This window comes from Lathamus discolor, chromosome 3 (genome assembly GCF_037157495.1).
Source record: "Lathamus discolor isolate bLatDis1 chromosome 3, bLatDis1.hap1, whole genome shotgun sequence".
NCBI lineage: Eukaryota > Metazoa > Chordata > Aves > Psittaciformes > Psittacidae > Lathamus > Lathamus discolor.
In genome coordinates, this window is record NC_088886.1 from 112,298,938 (window position 1) to 112,326,866 (window position 27,929).

Sequence of the window (27,929 nt, forward strand, 5' to 3'; positions counted from 1 at the left end):
CCCACCAAGGTGCCCCAGACAGTGCCTGACGCCGCTGCGCCATGATCCAGCGAGTCCCACTGTGAAGCCGTGGCGCTCTCTCGCACCCCCCGCCTGACTGGCGAGTCGTCACTGGGCTGCTGTGCCGTTTCCTCCGGCACGCGGTCAGGCGCGGCGGGCAGCCGCGGGGGCCTGAGGCGGCGGTCGGGCGCGGTGACGGGTCGAGCGGCCGCTGGCCGGGGAGTCTGGGCTGAGGAGCTGGTGAGCGGCGGGGGGTACCGACATGCCGCTCTTCGCACCTAACCCCTTCGAGCAGGACGTAGGTAAGCGAGAGGGATGGTGGAACACGTTGAGGCCGGGCGGCTGGGCCCGGCTGGGCGCAGGGCTTGGTGCCTGGGGACGGCAGCCTCCTTCCGCCCCCCGCTGCGGGCCCTGGGCTCCTCAGGGAGGAAGAGTAATGATGGCCCGTGGTGGATGCCGCGGCTCCAGGCCTGTTTGGTGAGCAGCCGGGCCCAGGGGCGCTGGCAGCCCTACCGCCAAGCTTCGGGGTAAACCCGGTGTTCTGTTTGTGACAGGACCCGGCTGTCCTGCAGCTCCGGGCCGCCGTCCTCTCCTGCCCTGCCCTGCCCGCTTGCCTTCTCGGCTTTCCGGCGGAGTTATGTGGCCTGTCGGGTGCTCTAGCGCGGCGCCCTCGGGCTTTGCCCGGCCCCGCTTGCGCTCCTCAGTTAAAGGAAGTTTTTTGTGGCCCGTAGTGCCGTGACTAGTAAAGTTCTACAGCTTTTACAGCATGGCTTTCAGATGTCTTGTTACGTCCTGCTTTTCACGTCATGTGTCTCGGTTTGCTTAGTTCCAGTAGAGTGAAGAGGTACGTTAAGCTTGTTGTTTTGATGTAGAGCTATCGGGGGTGAAAGCCGACTCTATTAATATAACTAAGATCCGATTTTTATGCGTGTTTCAGTACCTAATACCAAGGCATTGTCTAGAGACTGATCTGGGGCATCAAGTTAAGCCCGAGCTGACACTTCTTCCCATTACAAAACCGTGAAGCAACTTGGGCTGGAATTGGTGCCATCGCCAGGGTGAAGATGGTGACTCAGTTGTTTCAGTTTGTGCCTCTGCTCTGTCTTGTGCTTTCTTGACCATCAAACTTGATCTGTGTGTTGCGTGGTTTTTTTGTTGGGTTTTTTTGTTTAATCAGTGCCTATTCTGAATGAAAGTGTTGGAAAAAAGAAGTGATTCAGTGAAGCTAGATCCAGAGTCAGATTTGTATTTCTTGTTACACTGGAATTTTAGGCTAAAGAAGAATTCACCATTCTTGGGATTTTTGTCAAGGCTTCAAGGGGAGATATGTATATATGGAAGTGGTTGTTGTGACTGCACCTATTAGCACACCACCCTTTTGTTGTTGAGTGTAAATTGCACTGGTTTCTTAAAGTGTCCTCAAAGTTTGTGTAATAAAAGCATTCCTTTCTTTTATTTCCTCACAAACCATCGTGAGATATTTTGTGTTGACCTGTGACTGAATTGAAAGCAGAAACTTGCTAGACCAGCTAGGCAGAGTTATTTCAAATACTTTGTGAAATTTTATGTGTGTTTTGCCAGACTTACCTTTCACGTGGCTGTAATGTATTTGCACAAACTAAGATTTTTTTGAACTGAGGACTCTCACAGCTGTGCAGAAGCCTTTGGCAAACCCAAATGCTTCAAGAACATCAAGACTGTAGGACTTCAGAAGTGCCAGTCTGCTCTCTTGCAGTTTCTTAGATTCTGCATTATGTACACTGACTGTAACCATCTGCACTTATTACAATGAAACAAGTGCAGTGGAATGGGAACAGTGCAATTAGTGAAGGTAAATTGTACAGTCCTTTGCCAGAGAAAACTGTTCGCCGTTGGAAGCAGTTTCAAAACATTTTTTTATTTTTTTTAACTTCACTGTAAATTAAACCACCCAGAATACAAACTCATCAGGTGTGGATGATCTGTACTTTAGCTTGCTGTATTTATGTGAATGGTTTTCCACACCTTTAATATGTGCCTGTCAGGATTGAACTTGTTACATTTTGTTTTCTTTTTCATTTAAAAAAATAAGGTACATACCAAGAAAACAGTTAAGCCCAACTGGTGGCCTGATGCTGCTGGAAAGGACAGATGCTTTTCCATGGCCCCATCCACCCAGGTTTCTTTTTTTGTTTTGGGTTTGTGTAGTTTTGTTTTTGTTTTCTGCCATTGAGCTGATTCAGCTTTTTTTGCTGGAAAACTGATTTACCAAAAGAAATCTTTTATCTGGTGAGTTGAATCACCTGTGCAGGTGATGAAAGCTTGGTGATGTGAATCAGCTCAGCAAAGGCTGTGAAAAATGGGAGTGAAACAGAGGAGCAAGACACCCCTGCAAAGTTTGATAGGAAGAATGGGGCCTGGCTTTTGTTAGCAGCAAGCAGTAGAGTTGATCCAGCACTCTCTTCAGACCACATTTCTAGTGCTTCTCTTTTCTTAGGGCACCTCTAGAAAATGTAGGTAAACACATTTCTGCTTTGCCCCAGATGTTTTTGCTTCTTTGGTTCTAAACCCGTATGTTTACTCTTCAGCTGAGCTGTGCAGAGCCTTAGTTCCTTGGCATCTGTTTTGATGTCTTTGTATTATAGATGCAGTGTTGCAAAATTAACCTATGGAATAGTGTTTTAGGGGAGTGTGGTTTCTTCCATCTGCTTTTCGTGTTAAGAGCATACTGCAGAACTTCAGTTCTTCAAACTGTTTGAAGCTTTTTGATTTCCTGTCTAAATTTATTCATAGTTCATGTGCACTTGCTGTTTTCCTAGCGTTGTCCTTCATCTTAAATAACCTTCGTCTCTTAAGTAGTTGCTCCTTCAGTAGACAACAGTGTTCCCTTTCATCTTTTGTTTAGTTACCCTTCTTTCCTAAGATTGTTGACATGATCCAGGGAGTAGGAAGTGCTTTTATGTGTAGTTTGACTGGCATCCAGAATTGTACACCATACCATGGATTGCTGATAATGTGTATGATAGTGTTTCATGTTTGCTTGTGCTTTGCTGAAATGTTTACCTGGTGTGTTTCATTCTGGGTTCATATTTGCCTTTTTGTGGCTGCTTTACCTTGGTGACTTTAATTTGTGCTAGAACTTTGCATGCTGGTCATTCTCTTGTTTCCAACTGCTGAGCACTTAGGTTTCTAGGAGAATCTTTTATTGACTGTGAGAATTTGCAGTTTGTTCTCCTGTTCTATTTTTCTGCCTAATGCAGTCATCAGGGGTTTACATTTCCCCTTATGTTTTAGCCTTTCCTTTTATTGATTATACCTCCAACTTTGCTCTAGCATCTTTATAAGACCCTTATTCTTCTGTCAGTGTCAGCCAGGTTATATTAATACTGATATGAAAACTGAGTTTTGAGGCATTTGGGGAGTAAACTCTCTCACCCTCTGTTTCTCTGCAGTTTGAGGAGACAACTGATGTTAGGTGAGTCTTTGATAAGGTGTCCTTGCGTAGAAGAGTGGCTGCTTTCTGTCACAATTCACCATGTTTCCCCTTAATTTCTCACTCTGTAAAAACTGTTGTCTTCAACATCTGAAGTGAAGTCTTGCAAATATTTGAAGATGAGATAATTGGGGTTCTGCTTGGGTGTTTCTGCTTTTCTTGAAATGTAGGAACAATATTTTCCTGTCTTAAGTCTATAACTTTAACTTGATTTGCCTGATTAAAATTCCTAAATTCTGAGCCTGCAATTTTATGGCATTTCTTTACCAGTTTTTGAGATTATTACTGGTCTGCTCCCCTAACCTTGCCTTGATTTTTTTATTTTATTTTATTTTTTTTTTTTTTTTTTTTTTTTTTTTTTTTTTTTTACAATATGGTAGGCTCACTTTTGTTTCTATGAGGATGTTCTGTTATATGGCATGACTGTTAGTAGCTTTCATTTTGGTTCTTTCTGGGCTCTAGAGTAGAAGTTTCCGTTAATCCCTCCCTAGTCTATTTAATGTTTTCCTTGTAGTTTGCAGATTGTCTGATAAATGGAATTGTTTGTTTTCGAGGTTATTGGCAAATTGACTCAATGAAACAAAATGTCAGGCTTGCCTTTACAGCAAAAAGTGTATCTCGTAAAGCTTTCTCAGTGAACTGCATTTGCATTGCGAAAGTTATTTTGGATTATAATACTCGTAATGAATAGGGATCATTACGAGTAGGGTTGCCTTTTCAGCAAGGACCAAGTGGACCATGCAGTGTTTCTGGAAATGCAAGTCATATGATTGCAGTGCCATCATGTCTATAATCACTAATAAAATCAAAACTGGAATCTTCTAATTTAGTTATACAAAGGCAAGGCAAAAAAGGAAAATAATATAAAGGTGTGTGGGGATTAAATTTCTTGTTTTCATCCATGTAGTTCTGCTTCAGCTTTTGAACAACAGCAGTCTGGTGTAGGGTAGGGTTTTTTGTTTGGTTTTTTATGGGTTTTTTGTTTTGGGGGGTTTTATTTTATTTTTTATTATTATTTTTATTTTCCATCTCTGAACACTGTTTTTGCAAACATAGAATGGCTCTGTGTAGATGTTGAAATGTTTATGTGCAGACAGGATTTTATTTCACATTGCTTCAGGTCAAATCCGTCCCTGCAAAATTTTGTTTCAGTGATCGCAGTCTTTGGTGAATGCTGTATCAAATTGGAAAGGTTTTTTTGCTAAATCAGTGCTTGGGTGCTTGCTTTCTTTGTTTCTAGCATAAAAATTGACCCAGGTGGAAAATAATTGTTGCTTTCTAGTATTTTATGTTTCTTTTAACAGGCATGTTATCTGACACCATTGGCAAGCCTGGCTCCAGGGAATTCGGGACTGAAATAACAAAATATTTTGCGAGTTTGAAGGTCATATGTGTTAGGCAGTGTAGAGGTAGAGCTGTCATCAGACCAGGACGGCTGACTTTGCTGTGTCAGTGTCAAGTGCTAACACTGTATGTTAAACGGGATACAGATTTCCAGCAGAAGGAGTCAGTGGCAGATCTGTGTTGTGTGAGAGTGTGGTGTACTTTTGGTATTACTCAAACGTGTCATGTTGGTTACTTTGCCTGAGATTTCCAGAGAACTTTTGGGGTGTTTGTATCATGCTTGGGAAATTCTGGGGCCTTTGAGGTTCTTGCAGTTCCCATTTTACTCCTCTTTTCAAGTTCATAAAGGTATTTTAAGATTCCCCTGTTTGCTCTTGCTGTTTTCTTTGCTTCTTGCCATTGTGAATATAGATTTGAGTGTATCCACGGAGTTCTCACTGTCATATTGAAAATGGGGTATGTTGCTTTTGTATTTGCAAACCTGAGGGAGCAGTGCTGGGTGTGCAATGCTGAAATCGCAGCAGGCCTCAAGAGAAGCTGCAGAGTATGGAGGCTGTGAGCTTTGTGTGGTGTTTCCAGGCCTGTAAGAGTGAACATGCGGTAGCACACTTAATGACAAATGTAGATTTGCGACACTTTGACATCGTGCCAAGATCTTTAGAGGCTGAGGACTTGGTGTTTGAAAAGATTTAAACAGGGAGGCTTTTGAGTATTGCCATGTGTTGTCCGGTTGCACTCCTCCTAGTATTCCCCCCTCCCCCCCTTGTCTTTTGGTCTTTTTTCTTGTGTAGTACTCACCCCTTTTGTGGAAAAAAGGGAAAAAGAACGAGTGCAGTTCAGCTGGAAAGGCCAGCGTTCCGCTCAGCTTTTGGATGTTGTGTGGTAGAGGCACAGTCTTGAAAAACTTGGCTTTAGTGTGCACGGGTAAAACATTACCTTCTTCTCTGGAAGAACTGGTGACAGTGTTTTAAGGCAGTAGCTTGACAAGCATTTCTTATTTTGGCAGTAATATCAGTAAACAGTTCCCATCCTCTTCCCAGATGCTCATTTTAGTGTTATCTCCTCTTTTATGTTGGCTTAGTTTTTTGTGCAGCTGCATGGCAAATCAGATCAGGGAACTGATCCAATTAAAAATTTTTAATTGTGGTTTTAATTTGTTGGTGGCTTTTAAAAATAAACCAAGCAGTGATAATGATAGAAGCAAAATATGCTTCCTTTTATTTCTGTAAAAGTAAGCTTGAGTCTGATGTTCCTTCATTGGAAGACTACAGAGTGTAAGTCATAGCTTTTTTTTTTTTTTTTTTTTTTAAGTTGATATTCTCTCAGCACTGAAAGTCTTAGAAAATACATCTGCCCATATCTGTTTCTTCTGATCAAAGTCCATGTCTTGGCATCTACGAAGTAATTATCCTTCAAGATGATTCTTCAGCTGGAGCTCATGTTAAGCTGGAAACCAGATGCTGTTAAATTTGTCATGCTGGCAGGGAAGAAAACCTCAAAAGTTGTGAGAGTTTGCTGTAGCAGCCTTTTTATTCTCACTGGGACCACATCTGCTCCTAGAAACAGCACGTAGATAGAAGAGGGGAGGGAGTTTGCATTTGACATGCCTCCATGCATGAACGTGCTGGCTGGGGAGAGGAGGAGATGCAAGGAGCCATGAGTAAGAAGGGCAAAGTGTCGTGGTAGCTATGCTGTTCTCTGAGGTATACAAGGTGTGGCATTGAAAACTTCACAATGAAGCCTGGTAAACATTAAACTTTCCTGTTGACAGTGCAAGAATTGATCAGGATAGATGGAACATCTGTCATGATGATCAAAGCTGATTTTTTTTATTTCCCCTAAGGGTTGTGGAACACTTCAGTATATCCTCTGGCAAGCATGTTTGAGCCTTTTGTAGAGGGCAGAGGTGACACTTGTGTCTACCTAACAAGCACCATAAAGGAAAGAGAGGTGTTGATGGGTCCCAGCAGACTGAAGGGGCTGGAGCCTCACAGAACTGCACCACTACCCTTGTTTTGCCCTGTTCCTTGTCTGTTACTCTTTGTGGGATATCTTCTTCTTGGCTCTGCATGACAGCATGTACAAAGTGAGGTGCTTGGTTTTGCAGCATTTACACAGCCGGATCAGTTTACAAGCTTGCATTTGACAGGTTGTAAACAGTCAAATTAATGTTACATTTCCTACATATTTTTATGTCTGAGTTCTATTTCAGTTTGTTTCTTTGCTGTGATATTAGAAGAGTGCTTTTTACTAGCAAATCAGATAGGTGTGTCGGCTGAAAGCACCTTAGATGTATTTTGTGGATACAATTATGTTTGGGGTTTTTTTTTTTAGTAACTTCTCCAGAAGTAAGCTATTTGATATATTTTCCACTTTAAAAGGAGAGTAGTGAAGGGAAAGAGTAGGGAATGTAGGAAGAAAAAAGTTTGGAGGTCTGGCTTTGGGGTTTTGGAGTGAGTGAAATGAGAAACGAAGCTGATGTGAGTGATGATACCTGTCTTCAGGCTTGCTTCCCTTGCTGTGCCCACACATATGGAAGCACTCTTAAGTGTCTCAGATGAGCTTGCACCCCCTTAATCAGTGGGAATTGCTGCGAGCTGGAGGAGCCTAAGTACACCATTGGTTGTTGCTGTTTGTGCCATTTTATGCTTCTAAAGGCTCAGGTGTGAAACACAACCTCAGTTTTTCTTGGATTCCATATCTTTTTGTTGACCTACTGTTTCTTACAATTTACTCCCTCTCTGGTCGTGAAAGAGAGAGATTTGTGGGAAGAAGCTTCTCTGAAATATTCCAGGAATTTCAGAGGGGTGACAGGTTTCAGATCAGGGTAAAGCCAGGCAGTGCCGTTAAATAAAATGCCCAGTCTGACTTATAGGCATCTGTGCTATTTGTCATTGGAGGGCTGGCTTTATACACACAACTGATGGCTCCTGTCATTTGATGCGATGGATTAAAGTTGACTGACAAGTTTTGATGGGAGGATTCATACCACTGGGATGGAGACATGCAAGGCGATGCTTTTAGAAAGCATTTTTAACAGGCTGAAGTTGTGTGAACTAAACATTGTGTTATGCTGTTCTCCTTTGATTGTTCAGTACTTGGGGTTCACATGTCCAGGAAACATGCATAAGTCAGACATTAAAAATATTTAAAATTGCAGACACTTATTTATTTCCAAGAACAAGCAATTAATTTTTTAGTGTCCTAAAAATGCTGATATACTTAAAGTTTAACAATGATGTCTTTTGTGGGTAAATTTTTGAGAAGGTTTGTGCTGTGGGAACAATAGTTCACAATATTTGCACCATTTGTGCTTTCAACAAAATGTTGGCTTCCTGTAAGTAGTTAGTCTACCCTATGAAGATAATCTATGTCCAAAATTACGAATTTCCATTCTTCCTTCTTGATCTGCTTTTACATCTATAACAAAAGGTTTCAGGGGCACTGTTGGCTGGTATGCTTGCCGTTTCTTTGTGGAAGGCATTCTGATGAGCCAGCCTGAGTATCATTGAAGCTTTTGACAGCAAAACTATGTAGTGAAGCAGATTATCAGAGACGCTTAATTGCACACATGAAATTGAGTTTATCCTGTGGTAAAGTTGCTGTCAGCAAACCTTGTCATTTTGGAACAGCTGCTGTCACAGAGCACCATCACATTAATAGTGAGTGACCATTATGTTCTGCTTTAATCTTCTAAATAGTCTTTAAAATACTGTGTCCCAAAGGAACTTAGAGGCCTCTCTTAGAAAAGTAAGTTGAAGTACTGATTGTGATATTGTCATGACTATAAATCACATTTTGATAGGATTAATATATAACATGAAAATCTAAATGCACCTGTATTTGAATTTAGTTAAAATACTCAATTGATGGCTTAAAATTAAATCCTAAGGTAGCACATGCAACGTACAGAATATTTAATTTGCTCTTTATAAGCTGTTTTAATAGAACTGCTGTATTTATTTGTGATTAAATTAACTGGACTCTGAAAAACTTAAAGCACAAATAAAATTAAGCCTTATCATTTAATACTTAAAATTATATGCTGCAAATATTAATTAGGGATACATTCTTTTAATAGAGCAGCCTGATTTTTGTTGCCCCTTTCTGTGTTTTGTGGTGTTTTTCTTTTTATTAAACCTCCCATGGCATTTATTTTTCCTCAACACTTGCTTTGGTGTTCAGATTTCCTGAAAAATTTGATAGAAAAATGTTACTTTCATAAGCATGTTGAATGAGGAGATGGCTTTCCTTTAAAGCCCTAAAGAGATGTTTCCTCCCCCCCACTCCCCACCCGCTTGGAATATCCAGTTATACATTTGGATATTGAAATGTGAAATATTTAATGACATGCAAATGTTAGAAGACCTTGAGCAAACTCTAAACTAGGGCTGTGGCTTAAACCTGGAGTAACTAAATGAACTGTACAGAAGGATTTTCTTTTTCATCATTTACAACATTACACTTTGAGAGTTTTTTCTATATTTGGAACTTTTTAATATTTATCACATCTCTTAGTCCAGTGCTGAAAACTGTACGTAACACTTTACAAGAGAGCAAGAGTTGGTGCTGATCTGTAGAAGATGCTGCCTCTCAGTAATCTGTGTGTGAAGTCTCCTGTTTTTGGCATGGCTGAGAAAGCATCTGTTGACTAGAATCTGAACCTAATAGGGTATTACGCTTCATCAGTCTTGTTTTTTCTTTGCAGAAAAAGCTACAAATGAATGTAACACCAGTGAGGACTGGGGTCTTATTATGGACATATGTGACAAAGTGGGAAGTACTCCTAATGGGTAAGCTGTACCTCAGAGTTATGACGTGCAATTTCGTGTTTGTGTGAAGAATGTTTCAGAGAGAATGTCTCAAAATGCTCATCGTAGTCAGCTATGCAAAAAGTGCTTCCACTCCGCCTCTGCAAGCTCTACAGATATATGTAGTTGGCTTTAAAATTTTTTGAAAGAAATGTTCCAACAGAATTTCTAGTAGAGCAGTTTGTATATTCTGAGTGCATTCCAATTTTTATGGAGTTTCGCACAGTAGAGTGAGTTATTCGTATATAATGATCTTGCATCAATTTTGAGAAGCAACTGTGCCATTAGGAAAAAGTAAACTAGTTTCTTTGCAGAAAATTCTTTAGCTGGGGCAGTTAGCTGTTTAAGATGAGAAACTTGGCTGTGTTTATTCATTAGGAAGAATGGGACTGATGGAGGGGGAAAGAGAAAAGGAAGGGGGGGGGGGATCAAAACACAATCTGAATCAGTTTAGCCTAAGTGGTAATACTGAAACGTAAGTGGTAGATCAGTGATTTTAGAAGAGCCGAAAGTATTTACTGAATTTCAAGGTAATCGTTTTGAGTGGTAATGTTGTTTTCAATTTTGAAGTAAACCTGAATTATTGCATACGCTGAATTCTCCAATGGTCCTAGAATTTTTATGAGTTATGTGTAAAGTTTAAGTTTACTACAGTGAGAAAGGGTTTGGTTTGGGTTTTTCTGGTATTAATTGCCTCCCAAAGGGAATAGCAAATCTATTCTGAGAATCTTTCATCCTGAAGAAAAAATGTGTAAGATGTCCTTTGAGTCCTTTATTAAAAATCTATTTTATTTTTTTGCTGTGCTGAAAGACTTTTGTAGAGAGAGTTGTTTTAAATCTACTTGTTTTGGAGGAGGGGAGACTGTAAGGCAATGTATTTCTAATTACACGTGCAAAATATATATATATAAAAAAGATGTAATTAAATCCTAATGTATTATTTTTGTATATACAAAACCCCTTGAATTCTGAATTCTAAATGCCACTGCTGCTATTTTACTTCAGGTTTGTGTAGTTTTATTCCCTCCTGCCCTTTATGAAGAGCAGTCTTTCAAAAATAACAAATATTGTTGCCTACCCTTAAATAAATACATAGCTTAGCAATAGGTAGGGTGACTTTGTTGGATTATTTGTGCATTAGCTATGACCAGACATACTCAATATTAGGAGTAAGACCATACTACTTTGGCTATGTGGACATTGCTGAGTAACTTGGTGTTAATAGAGCTGGAGCAGAAAACCAGAGCAGTTGGTGCTGAAGCCACTGCACGCATCCAGTTTTGCAGGTCAGGACATTAGGGTTTTTTTACCCCCTTCAGAACAGGTTTAATCTCTTCTCCTGAACTTGATATCCATGCCAGCATTGGTGAAAATTTGTCTGCAGATCCTGTCAGTGGCTCTGACTCTCATAGCTTCTTGAGAGGCTGGAGCACATTAGGTGTGCACAGAGGAGCTCCTGGCTTGGTTTCTCCCAAAAGGAAGTATATTTGCATGCACAAAACTCCCACTGTGAGCTAAATGTGCAACATGTGGGAATGATCAGAAAATTTGTTGCAAAACCAAAGTGTTGCTTTAACCAAAATGTGAATATAGATGCAGCTTCTTACCTTGTTTAATGTAGTGGCATAAACTCTCGCTACTGTACACACAGTAAATTGAAAGAGGCATCTTTTAGAATAAAACAAAACCTTGAAACAAGCATCTTTTTCAGTGTTCACAGTGAAACAGTTTTGGCTTCATCTTTGCACAGGCTTTTTTTTTTTTTTTTTTAACTTTTGCCTAAGGTTGCAATTCCATGACAACTTTAAATTGACACGAGAGAGAGTTTGCATTGAAGAGGGTTGTAAAATGTTTCCTCTAGCCCCTTGTGCTAGGTTCCTGGTAATCTCACAGTGATTTCACAACTAACATGCTCAGTCAGATCATCTCCTTGATCTGAGCAGTGTATGACTGCTAAAGCCTCAAGTCAGGAAGGGAGGGAGACTGCATGCATTGCTGTAGGAGGGGATGGTAGGTGTTTGGTCCACCACTTCATCAGTGGCTTTCTCTTGTGCCTGTGTAAGGTGACTGAGGAAGCAGAGCCTTAGTGGTTGGTTGGGCCGAGTTTGCTGGGTGACATGGAGGTATGCAACCTTGTGGAGACATTCCTGTGCTTGGGTAATACAGTAGCTCAAGAACACTGCAAGTGGTATTAGTTGTAAAGATACAGCATCAGCTGTTTGCATAGATATTTCTTTATTTTAGGGGGTTCTAAAGAATATTGTTAATGAAGCCGTAAGTATACCTTAGCGTACATGTGGATCATGCATGCCGTTAATGCTCATTTTAAGTATGGAACTCCTTAGAAGAGTAACATTTGTCAGGCTGATTGTTGTTCTAGACTTGCCTCAGATTTTGCCAAAATAAATTATAAAATCTTCATGTGTCCTCACAGTCTTGAAAATGGGATCCCAGAGCTGCCAATCTGTGAGCACAATTTTTATATTAGATCTATAGAGACCCTTTACATTAGCCACTAAAAATAACTGTTTATTTAATCACTGCTCCTTGTTCTTTTATGTAGACTTTCATTGCCTATTTCAAATCCTCAGTTCGATGGAAATTTTCAATTTCCTCAGCTTAGTGACAATAGCTTCCTTTATGACCTGTCAGCAGTTTTACAGAAATGACTACAAAATGCCATTGTAAAAATGGAGTCTGTTCCAGTCCAGTACACATAAGAACAAACAAGTTGTTCTGTATTTTTTCCAGACTAGCTCTGGGAAAAGTTTAGGTTGTGTTGCTATTTTTATTTTTTATTTATTTTTTTCCCTCCTCCCAGTAGACCCAGCTTGAGTACCTGGTATCATTCATTCCACAGAGTATGTCAGTAACTTTTATCGCTAACAGTTTCTTTGCTGCTTTTTCAGAGCAAAGGATTGCCTTAAAGCCATCATGAAGAGAGTAAATCATAAAGTTCCCCACGTGGCTTTACAAGCACTTACAGTGAGTAGACAATCACCATTTTCAAAAAACCTTTTATATTCTTTTATGTATGCAGCTATTAAATGTGTACTTATCAATTAATACCTTTATATATCATCAGTAGAAGTCAGAAAGTGCATGTTGAACAGATTATTAAAGTATTTATCTATGCTTTTGTTTTGCATTATTTCAATTGTTGTTGTGTTTTCACAATTGTGTTTGTGTTGTCAGCTTTTAGGAGCCTGTGTATCAAACTGTGGGAAAATATTTCACTTAGAAGTATGTTCTCGGGATTTTGCTAGTGAAGCTCGAGGTATAATAAATAAGGTAATTTTTTATAATCTTAAGTACTGGGGAAGGGTTATTTTGGTAACTTCTTTGCTCTGTCTCAGCATAGGAAAGAATTGGCAAAACTAATGTTCTAGTTAATATGCATTTTCTAGTTTGGAGCAACTGCAAATAGTGCTGACAGTCTTATTACTGAAATTTGTGTACTTTGATTTTTACTATGAAAACCAAATGTCTTAAAGAAGTGACAGGCTTATAATACCACTCCAAATTGTTACAAAATTACATAAGCGATTTTAATTAAAATCTGTGGCTCTTCCTAAGCTCAGGTAATTTGGTAATGGTGAAGGCAGCTTTTCTTGAAGAGTTTTTATTTGGCTTGAACGAAATTCATAGGCTGAAGTGCAAAGGGAAAAGTGTGAGGAAGTTAAATTCCATTTTTACAAAGAAAAGGATAAAGTCTTCAGACAACTTGCTTAGTTGCTAGAGGTACTCAGAATGTTAAATGAGGAAATAAAGACATAGATGGTTAGGGTCAAGCAGCTGATGGGAACTAAATCTGGATGTAACTGAATGAGCAGAAACAGCTTTCCCCTTGATTATTGCTCCAGTTGAAGACAAAAATGGCTAATGGGTTAAAAAGCATTTAGCCTTCAAATATATTGGAGGCCTGAAATCATCAGAGGTTGAGCAAAGCAATTAAGGAAACTACTAAAATTGCTGGGAAGCAAAATGAGTTCACAGCTTCTCTGTTTCTTGCTTTGTATGGAAAAATAGGTCTTAAAGTCCTCCCCTTTGTTCTCAATAGCCATGGTCCACTCTGAAACAGAGCATTGACCTTCATGGTTTGAACAGCACGTTGGGGATATAAAAGGAAACCTTTAATCACACTGAAGAGTGGCCTACTGAAGCATAATTTATTTTGTTGGGAGAGACTTGTTTTACCCATGTCCCTGGCCCACTTGGAGGGATAATCTTCAGAGGGCAGATAAAATTGTACTTTCTCCCTTTTCTCCAAAAGAAAATTAGTTCAGGCAAGTGTAACAAACGTCTCTGTGCTGACACCGAGCCTATCAAGCTGCAGTACTTCTTTCAATTAAATGCATGCTTGAGCCCAAATTTGTCAGTGTTCTTACTGTTCAGCATATGTTTGCATGTGAGGCACGGGCTTACAGTGTGATCTGAACTACACTCAAATGAGAAATCTTGGCCGTGCAGTGCTTCTGTGCCCCAGGCTCTTACCCAGACAAGCCAAGTGAAACAGATGTAGGTAAGCCCAGCAGCCCTGGAATGCTTATTCACCAGCAAGTATCCTGAGGTTAGCTTGAATGCTTTTGGTTCAAACTCTTATCTTTTCACCAACTGTCAACAAAACCAGAAAGCTTAAGGTCTGAAGGTCCATGTTTTATCCTTGTACTGATGGCATGACCGTCGCATACATTAACTGCTCTATTCAAGAGTTGCTCTTTTTGTTCCAGTAAATTTTTGAAGGCTATTACAGGATTAACATCAGCTGATGTTTAATGCTACGTAAAGGTGTTCTTTAATCATACAGTAGAGTAGCACATGACTAACTTGCTTTACTGAAGGTTGGTTATGACTTCGGGTGAGGTTGTTAACACATAAAATTTGCAGTGTTATAATGCATACATGATGCGTAATTCCTTTTTGTGAGAGAATCTGAGTCAAGGAAACATACATACACGTATATGCAGAGATGGTACAAAGACCAGATTTTTGCGAGATCCTACCTCCCAAGAAGTCAACAGGGAGAAACGTGTTCTGCCATGTGAGGAGAAGACAGCAAAGGTTATAAGATGGTATCTTATATTGGACCAACTTAAGTGGTTGGGAGGGGAATAACAATACAAATTAGGAGCAGAGAAGGTAAAATCTCAAGGGTAACTAACATCGAGGTGCAGAAAAGCTGGGATAAGTGTGGTAGAGAGCCTGAATTTCTTCAAAACTATTGAGGTGGAAACATGGCTAACATTTGAAAGTCAAAAAGTTTGCCAGTCCTTTTGCTTAACCATCTTTAACCACCTAAAATTGACTAAAATAACAGCAGCATAGGTAGGTGAGATGCATGCAAGATCTAAGCTTTGACTATGCAAGAGAATTTGCCTCCAATGATTGCTGTAAGGGTTGAAGTAGCCCTGATTAAAAACAGCCAGTTGTTTGTTAGAGTCAGGGAAATCTGAACTGCCTGCATTCTGTCGCTGCACTGGGGTAATGGTGTTGGAAACTGCTATGCCAGCTTTCCAAAGAAAGGATGATGTTCCAGAAGCTCAGCATGTTAACTGTAAAGTCAGAATCAGTGTACAGAAGACCATATATCCTAGGCTCTGCTTTCCAAATTTTCTTAATCAAGACAGTTAAAAGGATATTTATAGTGAAATGTTTTTGGTGACAAAGTTTTAATGAGAGGGAACAATTCTTTCTTCTCATTTTGAGGTGCAAATATCCCTTTTATGCAATTTTGTCTTCTAGGCTCATCCAAAAGTATGTGAAAAGCTAAAAACACTAATGGTGGAGTGGTCGGAAGAATTTCAGAAGGACCCACAATGTAGCTTAATATCTGCAACTATTAAGTCTTTAAAAGAAGAAGGTGTAACTTTTCCTGCAGCTGGATCTCAGGTAAAAGCTGCTCTGGGATACATGGTACTGGCAGGTTCACTGTTCCTGGCGGTGAACAAATGAAAAACTGTTCAAATGAGAACTTTTATGTTTTCAATCAGAGGAGAGTAGAAACCTCATTCTAGTAGTGTCCTCATACTTGGGTTCACTTTTATTCATTCTTCTTTTTTATGTCCTTGCACGCCAAAGAAAAGAACAGACTAATGGCTATTTCATGATGCCCTTATGAGTTGTTCCATTTAGATGCTTGTTTTCTTCTGGTCGTTTTCAGAGCTTCATTGAGCTGTCACCACCTTAAATCTAAGCAATTCTACACCCACACTTTGTACTTGGTGTTTCATGGTCCTGATGGCTGACTTGGAGCACATACCTTTGTTTTTCTTCACACTGCCTCACAAAATAAAGGGCAGTATCTGGAATGGAGACATTTTTGAAGATGATTTGTGCTATGCTTTCCTTTTCCATGTCCCTATTTCTTGTTTATGCAGTTACCTGTCCGTGTCTCTGCAGTAGGTGGGGTGCTCCAATCCCTAACTTCACCCTTTGTATTTTACTCCTGGTGGTGTATTATGCCTAATCTTTGAGCTGGTACATATAATGACAGGTGTGTTTCTCCCGACACTTTATTGATGCTTCTAAATATTTTCATGCTAATTAGGAGTCAGGTGAAGGTCAGTCATGAAAATTAGAACTACAGCTTCTATTACGTATTCCTTAAATGAAGTTTACTTTTCTTTATATTCAACACAGAGGGTTTTTTTACTTTTACAGTCTTTCCTTTCTCCACAAAGATGTTTTGACTTCTAAATCTAGGATATATTGTAGAACATATGGCAGAAACATGGAAGATCCTAGAGTACTGGCAACCAATTAAGCTTCTTTTCCTACAAGTACATATGAACTGATGTCTTGATGGTTTTACTTTATACACTTTACTTCAAACAAGCAAAGCTGAAGCTTGCTTATTAGTGTTTGGTACCCTTGTACAGAACTTTTCAAGGACCACTGTAAGTCCTAGACACAGCTAGGGTCTGAAACTTGATTCCTGGTATGTGTGGAAAGACTTCCTTCTTGGAATGATTTCACTATGCTGTTGTGGAAATTAGTGTTATTTAAGTCTGCAGCTTTCAACTTGTACATTTGCTCTTCCTTCCCATTGTCCCACCAGCAGAGAAAGAGGATGGCTTTTTGCTCTGAGAGAGATCTCCCTTTTCAGTGAGTCCAGCTGCTGCTTAATCATAGAATAGTTTGGGTTGGACAGGACCTTAAGATCATCTGCTTCCAATCCCCCTGCCATGGGCAGGGACGCTGTGCACTAGACCGTGTCACGCAAGGCTGTGTGCAACCTGGCCTTGAACACTGCTAGGGATGGAGCATTTACTGCTTCTTTGGGCAACCTGTTCCAGTGCCTCACCATTCTCACAGTAAAGAACTTCTTCCTTACATCTAACCTGAACTTCCCCTGTTTTAAGTTTAAACCCATTATCCCTTGTTCTATCAGTACAGTTCCTGATGTTTGCAGATGCAGGAATCCAAAGAGCTCTTCTTCCCTTTTGAAGATTGGGGTAGAGGAGTGGAGGACAAAAATGGAAAGAGCAGTCATTTAAATAAGTAGTCTTACTAACAAATGAAAGGGAAATAATTATTTAAGTGGGATCAGTTATTTAAATGAGATCTGATTGTTTGTTTTACTTTGTTCCTTGCTGAAAACAAAATAAAATGTGGGTGAGATTCTGAAGAGTGGTAATTTTTACTTCTAGAAGGTCATCTTGATTCAGTAATGAAATACTACGGTAAGGCAAATAACCAGGAACAACTTATTACTAATTTTAAAGTATATAATTATAGCGCTTTCTTTTTTGTTCATAACCTGAACTACTTCTATTGTTAATACATTTGCAGGCTTCTACAAATGCTGCTAAGAATGGTTCATCATTAAGTAAAAACAAAGAAGATGAAGATATAGCTAAAGGTAAATTGCTAGTCACAGCCTTGGGTTAAGGCTTGTGCTCTAAAAGTTTTGTTAAAATGTAGAGAAATAAGAAGTCTACTCTCTTCTGCATTGAACTGAAAGCAAGAGCACAGCAGGTTGGTAATTAGTATAGTGCATCATTCAAGGTGTTCTCCTCATGGGTGAGGACTTGGGGAAAAATATATTCTTGCTCATCATGTAGCCATTAGTGTTGTTTTATCACTGCTTTCTCTCCAGAGAGATTGATCTTCTCCCTTCTGCACCCACATGTTTTATTTTAGCCTACATCTTGATGCTTAAAAAAAAAAAGAACATTTAAATGTTTTATTTTTTCTCTCTATTGATATACTTATTGTTGCTCAGATGTCAAAGTGAAGAATTTATTAGTATTTCTGATCATGCTAATGATGCTACTGACATTAGTAGTGTGTGCACTGCTACAAGTAGTGGGCTGTACCATGAGAAGCGGAGGGTTTTTAAATGTTTTATTACTTGTGCATGATTGCATTTTGTCATTTAATCCTGTTGCAGGGCAGAGTAAAGTTTTGGAGCAAAGATTTTAAACTTAAAATATTAGAGAAGGAGATACAGACCATGTTAATAATATAGCAGTAAATATTTTTATTTTCATTAGAAAAGCAAACTACCTTTATATACAGGGATCAAACATACAAGCTTATTTTTTTTCTCTCCTCCCTGAACTGTAGCTATCGAATTGTCTTTGCAAGAGCAGAAACAGCAACAAATGGAAACGAAATCCTTGTACCCATCTGCAGAAATTCAGCAAAACAACCAGAACTCGAGGAAGGTGCGAGCTCTGTATGACTTTGAAGCTGTCGAGGACAATGAACTCACCTTTAAAAGTGGAGAAATTATTTTTGTTTTGGATGACAGGTATAATATACTCAGCTGAAGGTGCCTTTTATTCCAGAGCTTTTTTTTTTTTTTTCCTTTAGGATAGCAAATTTTTCCTCTAATGCTTTTTACCACCCCCCCCCACCCCGACCTGCTCAAAATGTATATTGTGGCTCTGGGCCTTCCTCAGATCCCTTTGTCTTCTGCTGTCCTTTCTGTACCCATTCAAGTCATGACTGGTGCAGGGAAAACCTCACTGTATTACGCTGAATATTTCATACTGTGGTGTCGATCCAATTTGTTTGTAGTTTTTAAGATAATTGTTAATTATATGTCATAAGAATATGGATACACATCACAGTGCTGAATTCCTGTTACTTTCAGAAATCGTTGAATTTCTGGCTATCTAGCATGACATTTGCTAAGAATAAAACTGAATTAAAAAATACTTACTGTTATCACTGTTGCCCCAATGATAGCTGAGAAGCAGAACTTCTTCCCCCCTAAATGCTGTTCTAATTGATTAGACTGTGACAGATCAATTATATTTCTAATGTTAGCCCCACTTGTGAACTTCTTACAGACTTTTAGATGAAGCTGTAATGAGCTGTCATCTTACCAGCCTAAAGAATTGAAGAGTTAAATTCTGAGTGATTGCTACTGAATGATTTTACTTCCCCTGATCCTTCCCTTCTCCACACCCTCTGCCCCCACTTCTGCCCTTGGTTTTACTGCTAATTTATACAGAAGTTCTCCTTTGCCTTCGTAGTTGGATATGAAGGAAAACAGTGCATTAAATATCACAGGTTTTCTGTCAAAAGCCTGAAAATGTTGCTGATACTAAGTGTTAATATTCAGAGTTTTGTAATACATCTTTATTTTCCCAGTGATACCAATTGGTGGAAAGGTGAAAATCACAGAGGAGTAGGACTGTTTCCGTCTAATTTTGTGACTTCTGACTTAAACGTGGAACCTGAGGCAGGTAAGTTAGCTACTAAAAGCTGACAGATTGTTTTAGAAAGGTGGGCTTATGGTGGAACTACTAACTAGCCCATGAGCAACATAATTTCCTGAAATCAGCCCAAGGCAGGAATTGAGAGAGACATCGTGCCCTTGTTTCGAGCGAGCAATCATATACCACTGCTCACTTTAAGAGTTTGCATTTTCTAATTCTCGGCTAAGTTGCTACCTTTTTCCTGTTACAGAAATTAATTCAATTTCTGTTCAAGTTCACTTTACCGTAGTTCTTTGTCAGTAACATATTAGATCTGAATCCAGTAACTTGCCATTTAAAATGTTAGTCTCTTTTCAGACATCAGGCCTAGCACAGAATAACATTCATACCCATATCAATGGTTAATAAGAATCACATTGCTAGCTTTATTCATGTTCATGATACCAGAATAAAACTTAACACTCATGACTTGCCTGAAAGTAATTGTACGTGTGTTGGAGGTGTTTCTAGATGCTAATGTGACTCAACTGTCTTTCCCTTGCTGCGGTTAAGTTCATAATCAGGCTAACAGCCCAAAGGAAGCAGCTTGTCGGAAGGCTTTCTAGGCAAACCCAAATTCCCTTCTCCAGTAGCTAGGTGTAATCACTGTGTGAAGTACTTATTCAAACTTCTCTTACATTTAAAGAACTGATAGAAAGCATGGGAAAAAAATTGTGTGTAAGTTAGCATAGTAACACAGCTGCAGAAAAGAAAATAATGTTTGTTCTTTCAGCAACTGTGGATAAAATTTCTGGTCCTGAGGATACTACAGAAGAAATTAAGAAAGCAGAACCTGAGCCAGTTTATATAGATGAGGTATGCAGTCACTTTCAATAAAAAAAGAAATTACTGAGATTTTACATTGGTTGAAACGTTCTTTTGTTACTGAATGTTAGCAGCCAATTCTTTTCATGTAAAGAATTTTTGGGTGTTTGTTTTTAATTGGAAAGTTAAAACAGTTTCTGCCATGCTTCAGAAATAACTGTTCCTCATCTTCTCTTCACCTTTCAGGATAAGATGGATAAAACACTGCAGGTACTTCAGAGTATAGATCCTACAGATTTAAAGCTTGACTCTCCAGATCTTCTAGACTCAGAAGGTACTTTGAGCACTAAGCTAGTTTTTTTTATTTGTTCTTCTTCAGGCTGGTAATTCTTTTGTGTTTAACCTTAGAGAAACTGGCCTGTGCTAACAGTGTGCCTATTTCACAGTGAAAGCAGGAGCCTATATGTATAACTCTAGATTTTCTAATAGTTGCCAAGCCAACTCCATGTTGAGCAGAGTAATTTGCATAACTTCCAGCTAGTGTAAAATGCCTGATCTTTGCAAGATCCATCTACCTATCAAACTCTTCTTGAAATAGGCAATTAACTTCGTGTCAAAATTTCCCTAAAATACTGCTGGCTAGGAGGGGAGAGGCAGTTCCATTCACTTAAGAGCCAATTAGTTCAAGGTATGTAATAACAATTGAGTGTACGTTAACAAAGGAGTGTTTCTATAGTGGAAAATGTGAAGGCAAAGGAAGCTCCGCAACATAGCGGATTTATACAGATTGGATGTTCCAGTAGGAGATGAAAGTCATAGATCTTGCACAGTGCAAGCAGAAATGCAAAATTTTCCATGTGTTTCATTAATAGTCTTCTGCTTGAGTGGGTAGAGGGAAGAGAGGAGAGAAGATGACAAAGCAGAATCACTGAAGTATTTTTCCTGTCTATTTGGGCTTGAGGAATGGGACGCACATGATAACTAAGTGCACTTTCCAATTCTGTATGCTATTTTAGTAGAACTGCATAAAGTAATTTTTGGATGTGTTCAATCTTTTAATTGTGCAAGACAATAACTACATTGATGCTTTTGTCTTCACAGATATTTGTCAACAGATGGGTCCAATGATAGATGAAAAACTAGAAGAGATAGATAGGTGAGCCATAATGTAGCTTCTGTGTTACTTACTATGATTTACTTTAAACTGTGCAGTTGTACTTATTTTTTTGGGTGCTTTATCTTCCATCTCCCCAGCTTAGAAGATCTTGCAAGAAAGAAGGTTTGGCAACTTTACCTTTATATTTTAGCGTTTGGGTACCACAGTCCCAGTGCGTGTACAAAAATTTGATTGCTGCTCTCCAAAATTTACTGCATAGGTTACTGGATGCATTTTATATTAGCAATTTTTGACTGTAGCCTTTTGCAATCTGTCTAGTATTTTCAGTCTTCTGCTGGCTGTCCTCCATGACAGGAAAATCTGTTCAGCTCTGTCTTCACCTCTTTCCCCTCAGACTTCCTAGGGATACTTGAGGGTGGAAAGAAAAGGTAACTAACACTTGTGGAGTTGCTTACCTTATTGCAGCTAGGAAAGAACAGTTCTTAGACTCTCCTTGCAGTCCCTTTGGTGTAAGAAACAGAATGGCAACTTTACAATATAGATGTGTAAGAAATTGACCTTTTAAGTGCTTGCTTTTTTTTCTTGCATATTCAAAACCATTTAAGGAGACACTTTTTTTTTACCAGCTAACACTAGGTGTTAGAGAAACTTAGTGTTTGCATGTATTTGTTTTGAAATAGGAAACATTCGGAATTATCGGAATTGAATGTAAAAGTTCTAGAAGCTCTGGAGCTCTATAACAAACTGATGAATGAAACACCAATGTATTCGGCCTACTCAAAACTCCACCATCCTGCACAATACCCACCTACCTCTTCTGCTGTTTCAGTGCAGGTCAGTATCCCTTTCTGGAAATAGACACTTTCCTAATATAGATTTCTATTTAAAATGATGACAGCAAAAATGAAGTGCATGCTTTCTTGCTAGCCTATGAACAGTTGCCTGGTGACTTTTTATAGCATTCAGAATAAAATATCATTTACGCACTAAAATGGCATACTTTAGTTTGCAGTCACCTGCTTGTACAGTAAGGTGTACTTGTTAATATTTCTCTACTGGACAGAAAGATACTGTATTGAAAATACTAAAAGATCCTTTCCCTGATTAATTTTTTTACAGTTAGAATTATGTGTTTCAGCAGCTTGGTGGAAATTCTTGCTGTGAGTCATGTCCTCAGTCTTAAAGTAAAATGTTACCTTCTTATCTAATAGGGGGGATGTGAGTGAACTTTAATATTAATGCATTAATCATGAATGCGGTGTACTTTTACAAATATAGAAACACTAGTCTTCTTTTAGCTCTTTTTTTCCTATAAGAAACGAACATATTGTATTAGGGGGTGTAGTTGCTCAAAACTGTTACAGTATCTCCAATGTGCCATATTGATGTTTTAAGAAAACAAAAATGGAGGAGAAATATTTTTAAAGATCCTTTTTGGAGAACACCTAGAATGAGCGTTTTTACTTTCAGTGAATTTTGCTTTAATGTTAATTGTTCAGTGGGAAAAGAATAGTTGCCATAGCAACCCCTAGATCTGAAAATATGTCAGTTAAAAGTAATTGCGTGTCCTTAACTCCTGGTAACGATGGAAAATTCTTTATGTTTGAAGATTAAAAAGCAATTTAAGCCAAAAGGCAACTGGAGTTTACTGTTTCTTTCAAGATGCATCCTTCACTGGTGAAAAATACAAGATAACACTAAGTGTGCTGAGCTTAGTGTTGTTACTTGGTATGAAACTGTCTCTTCTTTCAGTGTCCATATACAATGGCCATATACAAAGTCCAAAACCAATGAGCAGCGTAGACTTCTGTAGACAAAGCGTGTTATACCACCTGTTCTATCTGAATTTTGGGTAAAGACTTGCATTATCTTGAATGAGAAATGCCAGAAACTAAATTTTCTGCTTTCCTTTTGTGTTAGTGTTAGAATGTTCTTACTTAACACATTTCGTAAATGAAATGTAACAAATCTCGTATGGTGCCTATCTTCCTACTTGACTTTGTGCATCAAGATATGTCAGGATCAAACATTTTAAAGACAAAGCAAATTAGAGGGGGGAAAAAAATAGTTTCTGTGAGAGGCAGAGGTCTTGTATGTGTGTTCTTCCTTCAGATGTTAAGCACTGACCTTATTAGCAGTGCCCTTGTGGAAAGGGAGCTGCTGGTGAAATAAAAGTTGCCTATTTAAAATGTTTGTTGAGAAGTTACATGTTTCGGTTTTAGAACCTTGTTGAAAAAAATAATGGATGCTTATTCAGTCTTTGAACCCTACCACTGTAATGGCATTCTGTACCATGTTTGCTGCTACATAATTGAAAATAAAAGGTACACAATGTTGTGTTGTTTGGTTTGGTTTTTTTCTTACAGTCATATCCTGTGCAGCCACCTAGTGGAAACTACATGATCCAGGGTGTTCACCAAGTCACCATTTCCCCAGGCTATAGCCTAGGACCAGATCAGATGGGGCAGTTGAGGTCTCTGCCTCAAAGTATAAATTCTTCCGGAGCAACTCAGCCAGCTCAAGCTACGTATTTAAGGTATTACTTCAGCAAACTGTTAAATCACTTTCTTCCTGTTGGTAGTTTTACTACTTAGTCTAAAGGTTGTGTGTTCTTGGGATATTTACAATGACGTGTAATATTGTTTGATAACTTCGAAAATAAATTGCTTTTGGACTAAACAGTATTCTCCTTTGCAAATCTGCTTGTTAGATAAATAGACATGAACTTGTCAGCATTTGATTTGTTTTGTTGTGTTACAGCCCAGGACCAGATTCTGTGTTAAACCAGCCGTACATGAACCAGAACCCCAGCCTTCCATCGGCTGTCAGCACAGCTGCATACGCCCAGCAGCAGCAGATGGGAGTGTCAGTGGATATGTCGGCTTACCAGAATAGTACATCAGGCTTGCCTCAAGGACCAGGTTATCCTGTGGCAGTTCCTGCTCATTCTGTTTTACAGCAACAAGCAAATTACCACCAACAGCCTCTTCTTTAAAAACAAACCAGCTCGTATTTCTGAATTAAACGTTGCCTGACCTTGTGATTTTTATGAAGACCTGTCACGGGATATCAAGATACATTTTCCTTTTAAATAACCCAATTCACTGCATTAGGGTGATGCAGAGTAGAAGTATGCATCAGATCTGATTGTTAAGCATTTGCATAAATGCTAATAATGTAGCTTGAACTAGATTAGTTGATGGTTTAAAATAATTTGAGCATACTTTGAGCCCTTATTTCAGTGCTTTCAAAAAGTGCCACGTGTGAATCTTAAGCTAAAAGATTGTCCAAACATAATTTTCCTATAAATGTGTTTCTGAAAACTTGAGGATACTTATTGTCATGTGTTGCTCTCATTTTGCATTCCCTCCTCTGGTATGTTACTATAATCCTTCTATCCAAGTGGCTTTAGAGAATCTCTGTAGATTCAGAGACCACCTTCTCTCTGCGCTGATGTAGTGAGCTTCACAATATGATGTGCATTGCATAATGGGAACAACTGCGCAAGTTCAGCAGATGAGAGCTGGAAGAGAAAATGATTTGATATTGTGACAGTGAGGACCATGTACCTACAGGAGTAGGAGAAATGAGATTTTACAGTGCTGCCTGGCAGATCTCTGGAGAACTTCTGATGTGTTTCTCTTGAAGAAAACAGGTGGGGTTTTGCTAAAAAGGGCCTGCATCTTTCAGCAGAGGTGGTACTGCAAGCACAAGTCTCCTTTGCGAATGCAGGCAAGGGATGCTCCGAGCTGACTGCGTGGGCACTATGTGGATACAAGGTGCTGAGCCAGAATCTTGTACAGAATATCTTTTCTTTTCCTTTTTGGATGTATGTAGAAGTGAAGAAGTGTTGTAGTTCCTTGTGATAAAGGAGGGGGCTCAAGAATGTTTGAAGTTTAAGGCTGTGAGAATCTACCTTGTTACCTTTCTAACAGGGAGCTCAGTGGAACAGAAATCATCTTTATGGGACCAGAAGGTTCTTGCCTCTCTTGAATTTCCTTTCTCTGCCACCATGTTTAAATAAACACTGATTGCAGTCAGTGAAACTTGCACCATTTGGACAAGGTGCACGTGTGGCACCTGATAAGTGTGCAGAATACGCGTGCCTTGTGAGTGGGATTGTGCTCCTCTAATACAACGAGTGGTTGCATATTGGAAATGACAGACGTGTCTTTGGGAAAGGCATTGCCTCGGAACTGTGGAAGTGCAGCATTTGGTGGCTAAGAAAAGAAATTGAAGAATTTCTTCCCTGATGCACTTTTTTAAGGGGTGGGGTTTGTACAAGTGGAGCAGATGGGCTGAATTATCTTTTGGGAATGTGGGACTTCTTTCTTAAATTGTTTCAGCCTCTGAAAAAGAAAAAAAATCACTTTGTTCTAGTCACCTACTCACTTCAGCGTATAGTCATTTATACCTATTTTAATGGTTTTGTGATAAGCAGTAATCTTCAGATTGGAAAAATAATGGAAGCAAATCACGGATAAAACATCTTGGTTAAATGCATGAAACTCCCAGATGTGTAAATAAGCGTACTTGGCATAACAATTCTCTACCAAATTGGGACTATCAGATTCCAGACTGTTGACATGTAATAAAAATCACCCTCCGCTCAGCAGCACCTCCATTTCTTTTACATTTTATTTAGTTAGTTGTCATCACAACCTTACTCATTTGCAGCCTCATGCTTTACACATTAAGGTATTCAGTACCTGCTCTTGAAGTAATTCTTTTCTTTAAATTTTGTGCAATTGGAAGGAAGCTCTTGTCTTTCCTTTTGACATGACTTTGTCTTTCTCCTTTTGAAGTAGCCAAGTAATACATTGTCGTGGTTTAAACCGATCCACACAGGTTGAAATACTGAAGTAGTTTGACTTGTTCCTTGCATTCTCTAAGGAAAAATAATTAATTTCAAAGCTGCTGTTCAAATTTCGCATTGTTTGGAGGTTTTTTGGTAAGAGTTTACTTCGTTCCGAGTTGATACGTGGTCAAACTAAACTTTGCTGTCATTTATATAGATTCTCCATGTTTGTTGGTAAATTGAGATTAAGGTGGGTATTTTTATTCGATTCAAAACTTTGGTCCAGCAGAAATACTGAGTAACCTGAGATCACCAGGCAGGTGTAATTTGGTGATGCTCAGTTAATTATTAAATATAAATAATGTATATACTCATTTGTCTGAGATTTTCTACACAGCTACGTATATGCATCCTCTTAAAGCCTGACATTTTATGAAAGCAGGATTTGTCATCCTGTCATCTCTTATATTCCTAAACCTGTGATACTCAACTTGTAGATAGTGTAAAATAATTTAATTATTATGAAAATAGTGTATTCAGAGGGGTTTGGTGTTAATAGGATCTGTTCTTTCTCTTCATACTTCTAGACATGATCATATTTATTTTTAAGGCCTGATTATAACTGAATATGCTGCCAAAGGATTTATCTAACTTCAGATTTCTACACTAGGTTTCTACCTACTGTTTTATATCAGGAATAAATAGGTAGATAACTTCTGCTTTTTCATATAAACGTTAATGGTTAACATAAAAATTTGTGCAACTTTATAATGAGAATTTTAGTGTAATATATTTGTGTCATGGGTGTTGAGAAGATCGATACTAGATAAACTTTCTTCTAGTATGAGTTGGCACCTATTATGTCTCAGTTATAGTCAGCTGAAAGCAACAACTCAGTTTGTCTGTAATGCCACCACACGTTTTGGGACATTGTGGTCTTTCATCCAGCCATAGTGTGACAAATGCATTGTCCATTTAATTTGGTACAGAAATGACAACTTCATAAAAATCAGATTGTTTCCGTAACAAGTAATGCTGTGTGTTCATTTTGCTTTAGGTTTTGTTCGTAGATGTTCATGGACTTGGGGAACAGTGTAGAGCTTTTGAAGGCTGCCCCTTAACCAGGAGCATTGAGTAGGTCATGGCTGCAACTGCAGTCTCTTACAGGAATGGTTTTCTGATAGGAAGATGATATTTTTTTTAGTATTATTATTTTTATCTGTGCATCTTTTCTAAGAAGTCACTACTCTTGCTTCCATTGAGCACTGTGGTGTATCTGTTGAATCTTTGAATTTATGGCTCATGCCAGTTAAATTTTACATGAAACTGACTCAAAACTGTTTTGAATTGATCAGAATGAAAAATGAAGGAAAGGAAACGCAGCCAGGGCAGGTTCTGAGCGTGTCTGACCTGTCACGGCTCTAGTTGGCCAGCGAGCAACCTGGTCACCAGCAGATAGCACACCTGAATTTCAGATTCAGATCAAGGTTGTGTTTCTCTCTGGTCTGGGATTTACAGCAAAGAGGTATCACAGTTCTTACAGAAAATTATCCGAAAGAGTTTGCAGTATTAAGGAAGAGTGGATCTGTTTTGTTGCAATATCATTTGGCCTCCTGTCTGCAATATGTGTGCATTTGCCTTGTGTGAATTAAAGTTTTGTTTAATGAGCATGGGTGAAGAGTCCCCTCTTTACTATGTCCTTAAGTCCTTGCCAGAAATGAGGCACAAGCTGTGCGTGTTGTGTGATCATCACTGCTGCAGCCCTCTCTCCTCCCCTTCCTTGCTCCCCTGTGGGTGCCCATCCTGCGCTGGCACTGCAGGCTCGGCTGCCAGCCCAGCTACCTCCAGCTTGGCGTGTTCCCACACACTGCTCTGGAAGGACTGGTACTTCACAGTTGTGCTGTGCTTCACT

The 27,929-nt window shown here is 39.1% G+C and overlaps 1 protein-coding gene across 1 annotated transcript; it reads left to right on the forward strand.

Moving 5' to 3' along the window:
- Nucleotides 1–19: 19 nt before the first annotated feature.
- On the forward strand, nucleotides 20–27,685 carry STAM2 (signal transducing adaptor molecule 2). Its single transcript, XM_065671216.1, has 14 exons — nucleotides 20–302; nucleotides 9,525–9,609; nucleotides 12,537–12,612; nucleotides 12,823–12,918; nucleotides 15,370–15,516; nucleotides 17,419–17,488; nucleotides 18,196–18,382; nucleotides 19,231–19,325; nucleotides 20,071–20,153; nucleotides 20,349–20,436; nucleotides 21,204–21,258; nucleotides 21,900–22,053; nucleotides 23,586–23,755; nucleotides 23,980–27,685. Exons 1-14 carry the CDS (start codon nucleotides 263–265, stop codon nucleotides 24,212–24,214), a joined length of 1,581 nt encoding a protein of 526 aa, XP_065527288.1. The 5' UTR covers nucleotides 20–262; the 3' UTR covers nucleotides 24,215–27,685.
- The last annotated feature ends 244 nt before the right edge of the window (nucleotides 27,686–27,929 follow it).